The sequence below is a fragment of the Gallus gallus genome, chromosome 9, assembly GCF_016699485.2.
Source record: "Gallus gallus isolate bGalGal1 chromosome 9, bGalGal1.mat.broiler.GRCg7b, whole genome shotgun sequence".
In the NCBI taxonomy this organism is placed as follows: domain Eukaryota; kingdom Metazoa; phylum Chordata; class Aves; order Galliformes; family Phasianidae; genus Gallus; species Gallus gallus.
The window spans coordinates 5,637,378-5,647,039 of NC_052540.1; the positions used below are offsets into that span (position 1 = coordinate 5,637,378).

General features: G+C 40.9%; 1 protein-coding gene across 7 annotated transcripts in view; it reads right to left on the bottom strand.

Annotated features, from left to right (window-relative positions):
* NMNAT3 (nicotinamide nucleotide adenylyltransferase 3) overlaps positions 1–8,611 on the bottom strand; it is a 43,952-nt gene extending 35,341 nt beyond the window's left edge. For 3 of the 7 annotated variants that reach the window (XM_046898579.1, XM_046898578.1, XM_046898577.1), the window contains exons 1-3: positions 3,579–3,647; positions 2,289–2,324; positions 423–557 (exon numbers count right to left, since the gene is read on the bottom strand). In XM_046898579.1, coding sequence (XP_046754535.1) covers positions 423–537 — 115 coding nt within the window. In that variant the 5' untranslated portion in view covers positions 538–557; positions 2,289–2,324; positions 3,579–3,647. Of the gene's footprint in view, positions 1–422; positions 558–2,288; positions 2,325–3,578; positions 3,648–8,491 lie in introns of those variants that run through there. The other 4 variants (XM_046898576.1, XM_046898574.1, XM_046898575.1 and 1 more) reach the window with 2 other exon arrangements.
* Between the last annotated feature and the right edge of the window lie 1,051 nt (positions 8,612–9,662).

Consider the following 9,662-nt stretch of genomic DNA (forward strand, 5'->3'; position numbering starts at 1 on the left):
TTATTTTGCCAGAGGAGGTAAGTTGCTTCTCTTAGAGAGGATGGATTATAAACAATTAACCTTTCATTTCTCCAGTTTCACCTAGTTGTCAAAACTTCTAACTGTAACATCATATGAGGATGAAATGAAAAAAATGTTTATTCCCAGTTTCAAAACTATTAAGGTCTTCCACAAAATTAAGTCTATCCCATGATGTGATTCTGAAACTACTGATACAGTTCACAGTTCAGTTGCATGAACCCTCATACTTTTCTAAATTTAGTGCTGCAATTTCTATATCAATATGCCACAGATGTTTCACACTGAATCATCAATAAAGAAATTAAAGCCAACTGTAGAGTTGCATCTTGCTATACCAAGTACTGGAAGCATCTTCCTCTCCAGAGGAAGACACCGTATGCTCATAACAGCCCCTTACTGACCTGTTTGATGCAGGTGGTCTCTAGCCAGCTCAAATAAACGCATATGCATATTTGTGATGGGGTTAAAGGAGCCACAAGCTAGAAGAATGAGAGGTATCCTGCTCTTCATTGACATGAAGATACTGAAACTCCACCCTGAAGAAAAAACAGCATAAAGTAAAAAGACAAACTTGACTAAGTGCAGTCTTCCCATCGTTCCTCAAACCAAAAGGAGCACTCTTTTCACAACCATGTATTCTTGACACATTGGTAAAACATCAAATCATCAGTTTGCTGTATTATCACAACGCACAAAGAAATTAGCTCAAAAATGCAGGTTTAACACTAACTTAACAATTCTTCTCTATATACAGAAATAGCTAGAAACTATTTCTAGAAACTCATGTATTACTGTTATTGACAACTGTCAGGCTTTGATTTTATTTCTAACCTGTTTTTGTCAGGAAGCAACTCCTCATACTGTCCTTCTGTCAACCGCCTATTAATAACTTTAAAACCTGTAGGCCTGTCAAAAGCAAATTTTTAATTTTTAAAATAAGTTGGGACCTGTGCAGCATATGGCAAAAACCCACATGCAACACCCAAACCTACAGGTCTGGTTTCCTCAGAGGTAGGCAGGCAGCCAGTCTGTGCATACTTTATTAGCAGTTGCCTGTATAGTTTCTTCATTGGATGGCAGACAAGTGACAGCTCAATGATAGAGAACAGAAGCTATAGCTGTTACACGGGGGACACTAAAATCTATGGATATGGAGGATGGGTGAGGAGAAATGCTTGAGCTGGAAAATAATCTTTATACATTTTAGATAACTTGGGTCATCTCAATACAAAAGCAGTAGAAATCAGTTTTAGTCACTCCGCTTAGCACTACTTGCTTACTTAATTCTTTTTACAACTGGTCTACAGTTTATCAGGCATGATTCCAACAGTTAAGTCCTACATACGTATCTGCAATTATGATTTTTAGGTGTGCTCTCATTTCCTTGCATTTGAACTTGCATACATATGCAACAGCACTATTTCAAGTCCTTGTATTCCCTTAATTTTTCCCCCTTTTTTAATCTTAGAATTTAAAAACAATGGTTAAAACAAAGCCACACTGAAGCTTCATAGTTACAAATTCCATCAGTTGATTTATAGAATTTATTTCAGGATTTCACTCTGAAGACTAGGACTGCTTGCAGCATTCAAGACACAGAGCAACAGTTTTTAATACTTCCACTTTTGAAGTGTTAGCAGTTAGAAATTTTTTTTCCATAAAAAAATTACTTGAAGCATGCGCAAAGATTTCATTATCTACTACTGAATACACATTAAGACTCCCCCATCCCCTTTTACTTATTTCTCATATCCCCTATCATCTTAAAGATATACCACAGGCAAGACAACTTCATGGCTGGAGAGCCATTAGAAGCTAGCAGCAGTGTTATGGTCTACAATTGCAGTAGCTATCGGAAGAACATTGTGCAGCTCTGTGTCCCACTTCCTTGGTTTACTAACCCTGTCGAGACGCTAACAAACTCATACAGAAAGGCTGTATGCAATCTTTACAGGTTCCTTATTCAAAAGGAAACTGAAACCAAACTCAGAAGTGCTCTTTGCTCAGTACCAGCAATTCAGTAAATCTATCATCATTTTATTAGGAATGACTTGTTTTTTTTAAACCTGTTTCAAGGAATAAAAATACCTGACTGACTGAAAAATAAGTTGTTACTAAAATATTTAAGCATTCTTCCCTGTTCTGCTGACATGTAGTTTGTGCTTCCTTTACACAGCTTTCCTTGACCATGCTGCAAGTTATAAACTGAAAGATTTTTTATTTTTTGCTTTCAAAGCAGCTTTTTATTCTATACACTTCTTTCTCACCTGAAAAAGATGTCTTCAATTGTTGGATTGCCGCTCCTATTTATAAAAAGGAAAAGCTGAAACAGAAAATAAGTTAAGAGGCATTCCAAAATATATTTATATGGAAATAGAAGTATGAATAATAATCAAAACAGCAATGTTGTTATTCCTGGTACCCCTACACAGTGTAGCCTAACTTCCTCAGCTGGCACAGTATAGCTTTTAAGACTTCAAAGAAACCTTTCAAGTTCAGCTGCTCTTTCCTAGGTTGCCAATTCAAAATAGGTAAACCTGGGATTAGAAAACTATCAGGTATAGATCACCTCAAGCTGGAAAGGGTGAAAAGCCGCATCCCCAAGAAAGCATTCTGGGTACCTCCTTTCTTTTAGACAGAGAAAAAAAAAGGATGACTGGAAAGGAATTCCAGCTGGAGTAAACACTCCTGTACTTTGAAGATCATATCTGAGTATATTTTAAGATATAAGTCCCCTACACAAATATAAATAGAGCATATCATTAAGAAGGAGAAGGAAAGTTATACAACTTCTCTATTCCTCTAGTTGCTCTTGCACATAGAACTCCCAGTATGTTTTTTAGCTTCTTTATAGCTAGTAATGTAAGCCTTGTGCCACAGGTAGATTAGATTTCTTCCTACAGACAGACATCTTTTTGCTACAGGGTAGCGAACCTAAAGTATCTTACACGAAAGCAGATAAAAACAAACTAAATCAACCCATTGCTCAGAAAACAACCCATACTCAGTGTTGAGACAAACTGGCTCCTCCCAACATAACAAGGGCAAACACATGGATTTCACAGTAATAGCTAACCTCCATTAATAACATGCCTTGGAACCTTCCACAGTGAGAACCCAGCAGCGATGCAACATTTATGTACTGAAAGTGACCATTACCATTCACAAGAATTAGAGCACAAGTAGCATATTGATTCATTAAGGAGAACATACATACACAAAAACACATAGGAACAAACAAGCCAACCCATATATTTTTCAGCTAAACTACAACAAAGAAAAAAATCAAATACAGGAGAAAAAACTAAACATAACATCCTCCTAACCAGTTTACCTCCTGTAATACAGTAGCAATTACACTAAACGTGGGAACACCTCAATATTTGAAGTACTACAAACATCATCAAACATTCAAGTTAAAGTCACATGTATTTTATAGGTTGCCATTGTTAGACCTAAAAAAAACCCAACAAAACTACTCCTGCCAAGTTCACTGCAATACCAGACAGTACCATTAGCAATACCAATAGTCATACATAAGAAAAAAGTTGACCCACCCAACTGGTAATGAGAACCTCTAGCTATAGAGCACTCCTCAAGAAGAGACCTCCATACAGGAAACACCCATCCTCTACAGGCTAACCCTTAAATGAGCACAGGAAGGGGTGGATCTGAAGTCCACGGGACTTCCGGTCACATGAGAAGCACAGGTAAGGTGTTTGCACCTGTGCTTCCTTGGCCAGCCACTCCCTTCACCAGGTGCTCGATCATCAGTTCAGGCCGTGACATAACAACTCCTCTACAGCCATTAACTGATTTCATCAGCTGAAAACAAACCACAAACAAGTAGGTGACTGTGCTGTTACCAGGCAGTTCTTCAGCGTGTGTGTTGTGCCAGGGGAATATATTTGTTTTCATAAAAGTAAGCCAATAAGCTAGTGCTGAATACTTAGATAAGTTGTCTTCCCTTCCCAAACAGCCCTCAGACCAAAAAGCAGTGTTTAGTAGCAGCAGTAAAAACCTGTGTCAATTTCAATATGCTAAAACTGATTTGCTCCTACTAGTTGCTATATGTGACAGCCCAGCTGTCACATCACTGATGTACTTAGTTAAATAATTAATCATTGATTAATTTGTTCCCTAACAATTGTCCCTACATAATGCATCTTCCGTGAGCCGTGCCCCACAAAACAGGGTAGTGTTTGCTCTTATTGCGCCTCTCAAGCCTAGCTGAAATAGGAAATACTTTTGAGAAAGCATACTGATAATTCAACTGTTCTACTTTTGTGGTAATTCTGATGAAATAAATACTAGTTAGATCAAGTATATATCTTCTAACAGAGAAGAAGAAATATGGAAAACACATAGTATCTATAGATTGGGAAGGGAGGAAAGGACAGAGTGTACCATCTCAAATTGGATTACAACGAAGAAAGCAAATCTTCTCTTAGAGATTTTGGTAACTAAACTTTAGGAGTGCTTCTATGTCGTAATGCTACTAGTCAGCAGAAAAGACAGTTGTTCAGCGCTTGTAGAAGTCAGGTTTTCACTTCTGCTCTTCCACTTCTGTCACTGTGTAAAAGGAAATAGAATTCAACTGTTCCAGAGGCTGTCCCTGGCTGCACGCATACCAAAATTGAAGCGACCTAATTTGTAGATACCTACTTTGTGTTTCACTCTAATTATTAGGTCTGTGATAAATTATTGCCTTTTTTTTTTTTTAAGTTTTTACTGATAAAACATTTTTATAATTGTCTATGCTAGTTCTGCAGCAAGATCTCCCATTTTCAAAAATTGTGAAACATGAATGCCCGTTTAATACAACAGGTCATTTAACGTCACATTTATCAAGCAGAACTAGCATGCTAATTTTATTTTTTTGAATCTAATATAAGTATATTTTAAAATCAATTCTGGTTTTAAGAAACAACTACGTTTGATTTCTGAATAAAATGAATAAATTTTATAAATACATCTCCTGCCAGTTTGGCTTCCCTCCTGACATGACAGACGCTTTTGTCATATTTCTGATCAGTGAAATATTACACAGCTTTTGTCATCTTTGCTGTCTTCAAAATTCAAAAATAATGGAAACAAGAAAAAGCACAGCTTTGACCAGACAGCACAAAGGTTTTGCTTTTAATGGCAAAAGGGATGACTCAAAGAATAAGGCTCAAAGAAGACAATTAACAGGTTCACATTTCCTGCAGCAACTGTCTGGCTCCTGGCGAGCTCTTCTGATTCAGGGCTGCACACGCTCTGCCCTGAGAACACGTCCCAGTAGCCTTGGCCAAACTGATGCCTTCTTACTACATGGTAGTTGCTATGGTACTGCCTGCAATGTAGAAAACTTTCAACAATATGGCACACCATGCAGCTATGCATAAAAGGGCAGATAGCTTCAAATGAGGAAGCGTCACTTGAGCAATGCAGTAGATTATATGATGGAAAAAAGCTGTTATAATTCTCATTAAAAAATTCCTGCAAGTTCTTTTTCTATTGCTTATATTCCTAAAATACATCAATAATAGATGATGTTACAGATGACCACAGTTAAATTCTGCTGAAAATCATTAATTAGAGCCATATCTGATTAATTATCAGAAGCACAATGGAGTGCTGAGCAGTGCAGTCTGATTCATGAGCTGTTAAATTAGTAAACTGGAGGAAAAGCCACTGATATGTGCACACTGCAAGGCGGGCTCACCCTTGAGGTAGGATTTCTGTAAAAAGCAGAAAGAAACGGAATTTCAGCACAGGATGAAAGTGTTATCTCCTCCTGTGAGGGCAAATCTAGACTAATTTATATAAAATTTAGATTTGAACAAGTTCAAAGCTGCTCATATCCTTTCTTTCATGGGGTCACATCGTTATCTCGTATAAATTTATGTAGCTGCACTGAGCCCAGCTGAGTTACAGTAGGTGACGCTAAGGATGTTATGGTTGTAAGACATTCTCAAAGTCTGAGAAAAAAAGTACGTTTAACCAGGTAACTAAAATCACAGCAGACCATATTACCATAACCCTTAAAACTATGATCAGGTACCTGAGATTTTTCTCATGCTGTCACTAATGGGAGCCATTGCTATAACAGAAGTTAATCCAGTCTGTGTTCCCAGGATGTACTTTCACTGAAAGCAGTCCTCCATAGCAGTGACATACATACCTGTATATCCAACCTTTCCACCTTAATAATGAAGATAACATAAATATCTGGGTAAGAGAAAAAATGAAAAATGTGTAATATAGGGTGGTATTTTATTTGCTTATCAGAAAGTTACTCACCCCAGCCAAGAAGAATTTTACAAGGTGGCTATAAATATTATTCACAGCTTAATATGACACTCTGATCCTCTAAACTGGCTTTTTCAGGGCCACATGATGGATCACATAATGGTTAAATTCGAGTGACTCAGGTGTACATCATTTCTTTGACTTTCATTGAAGAACCACTAACGAAGTACGCGGTAGGGTACATTATTTTTGATCATATTCAGCATTATTCAAAAGATGAAGTTTTCCCTTTCAATCTTCACTTTAGAGTTGTAGTTGCAAATGTGAGTCTCATCACCATTTCTAAATGAGCTTCAAAGAAACCCCCAAAACTAACCAACTCCAACCTTGTTGCAGGATTCACCAGAGCAACAGTGTATGCAACTTGACAAAAATCATGTTTTCTTTCCCCTTCACGTATCTGTGAAAAGGAGCCAAAGCACACCCAGTATTGTCTTCAGTGGCGTATGGGGTTCTTGTGCTTAAACAGAGGCTAGGCTTAATTTTGGGATACTCACCATTTTTCCTTCTGCTCTGTGCGAGCAGTAACTTCCCCAGCAAATTGCAGTGACCAAAAAGCTATCAAATTTTTAAGCCATCAGAATGAAAAGCATTACATACATTTCTTACACTAATATATGAATGTGTCTAGTAACACCGAGGACTTTGCATGGTCATGAAGCTGTTTAAGTAAATGGTTCCTAGGCACAGGATTTTACATTGCTTGTTGTCTTTATATTTCTATTAGTTAATCAATTCAGAATTTCTACTTGCTTCACCTTTTACAGTCAAAGAATTCAAACCAAGTAGACAAGTGCATGTGACTTGTTATCACTCAAAATGCTTTGCTTGCTCCTGAGAATATTTCATCTGTACAGAGATTTCTATCTAGCCAAAGAAAAAGTGGCATTCTGGAACCGACACCCCACTGAGCTGGGCGGACCTCTGGTCTGACACATTATGGCATTTCTTAGGGGTTTTGAGATCTAAATAATACTCTATAAGCCTAGTGGCTAGTTTCTTAGTTTCGTTCTTAGCATTAAGAACAATGCAGAATGCTTGGTGGATAGCGAGGCTTCTACAGCATTTTTCAGTGATGCATTACAATAAACCAATAGAGGGAAAAATCAAGCTGCGAAGTCGCTCTGGAGATCTGGCAGCCTCGGGGCAGCAGCACCCTGCAGCCGCGGAGCGGGCAGCTTCCCCCAGCTGCTCCAATCTGCCCTGCCAAATGCTGCAGTTGTTGCTCAAGCATTTCATAAAATAAGACCTTAGAAATCATCACTGGAATGACATGTGATTTATCTCATTAAAGTACTTTAAAAGGCAGAACCTCAAATAGTTCCAATTTGCCTTTGACAGGACTGTCACCTTGTGCCCTCAGTGCCCTTTGGACACCTCTGGGCTTCCCCAGAGTCCTTCACAAATGCTTCTAGACCATCTGAGTGCTAATTAGCTAACCGAACCTCAGCTAAATTCTACGATTTGCATTTCTGAGGTTAAAGGCATGAAGTTATTTTACTGCTAGAACTGTGCGATGTGACCAGTCCTGAACTGCAGCTACTAATGATCGGGAATGAACTGATTGCACACCGTATTGCCACAGAGCTTAAGGAAAACAAACACAGCCATGCCATGGCCCGATGCCTGCTGAAGTCTTTGAATAATGCAACGCCAGGGATCATTTATGAATCCAAACACCAGCTGCTGCGTGAGAGGGGAGACAGCCTCGGAGACTGAAGGAGAGGAGACAGGAGAACGGTTACACAGTGAAAGCCAGGGATTAAAATACGTCTGCGTAACCACAGACATCCTTGTCTGCTTTAACTCACTGACACTCTATGAAGCGTTTGGGAAAAAGAAGCCAAAGCTCATTTATCAGCTTTAATTACCGTTCTAAATATCCATATATAAAATATATGGATGTGTATTGCTCCTGTATTCCTCAGGGACAGCGCTGTACTTTCAGTGCCCGAGCCGGTCAGCTGCACTCTCAGGCACGCAACAAACACCGTCTGCTGTGCCGGCGGGGCCGCTCCGGTTCCAGCGCGGGGGAGCGGCCGCTCCCCAGTCCTCTCGCTGCCCGGCGCACCCCGGGCTCCCGGCCCCTGCCCGGCCTCGCAGGAGCCGGGGAAAGCCGCGTGCCCAGAGTTGCCGCTGCCCCCCGTTCGCACCGTGCCCGCGGCTCGGCCCTTACCGCTCGCGGCCGGCCGCTGCTGCTGCAGCCCCCGCGATCCCTGCGGCGCCGTGTCCTGCGGTTGGCAGCCCGCTGCTGTTCCTGCTTGTAAGCGGGAGCGGAGCGCTGCGGGCCGCGGCTGGCACCTGCGGGGCGACGAGGTCCGGTTACAACCGAAACGTCGGTGCGTTCCAGTGACTTCACTGAGGCTCCAGGACTTAAAGGGAGCTTATAAACAGGAGGGAGATCGACTTTTTACACCGTCTGATAGCAGTAGAACAAGGCGGGACGGTTTTAAACTAAAATAGGGAAGATTTAAGTTAGACGTTAGGGGATGGTTTCTCTCAGGGGGTGGTGTGGCACTGGCTGCCCAGAGAGGTTGTGGGTGCCACATCCACAGACATGCTCAGTGTCAGGTTGGATGGGGCCTTGGGTCTGATCGGGTGGGTGGAAACCCTTCCCACAGCAAGCGGTTGAAATGAGGTGGTCTTTAAGGTCCCTTCCAATGCAAGCCATTCTGTGATTCTAAGAGGGCAGAGATCTGCAGTGGTGCTAGGGTCTATAAGTGTATTGAGGATGGAAATATTAAAATCTCGGACTATTAACATGCAGTGATTCACAAGACCAGGCTTTGGCAGTGGGATGTGAGTTTGTGGCGTGAGGTAGGGACCTGAGGTGGGAAGATGAAGCTGGGACACGGGTCTGTGAGCTGAATGAACATGTTCAAATGGCAGCATCAGATGTTTAAATGCTGACAGTGCCTCCAACAAGTATAGGCACATGAGGTGAGGCTGTGGCTGTACCATGAAGCAACTTCTTCAACAAATGGAAAATGACTCAGAGCATGCTTTCAGCAAGTCTGCTGATGATACAAAGCTGAAATGCCCATGGACCCTTCATTCCTCTGCACATCTGCTCTTCCTGAATTTGGGAAAGCTGCAGCCATCCTTCAGGTTCATCCCATGGGTCAATAGTGGGTCCAGTCCTGCATAAGAGCCTCACAAATGATCAGGATGACGCATCAGCGTTTATCCTCACAAGGCCACTGAGGATCCCAAACTAGGAGGAGCGGCTGATGCATCAGAAGCCATACAGTGGGATCCCAGGTTAAGTTTGTCTTTCATCTCTCAGAAGGAACAGAAGGAAATCTACCACCAATTTCAGGATTTTCAATAATCTATTGGCATTGACA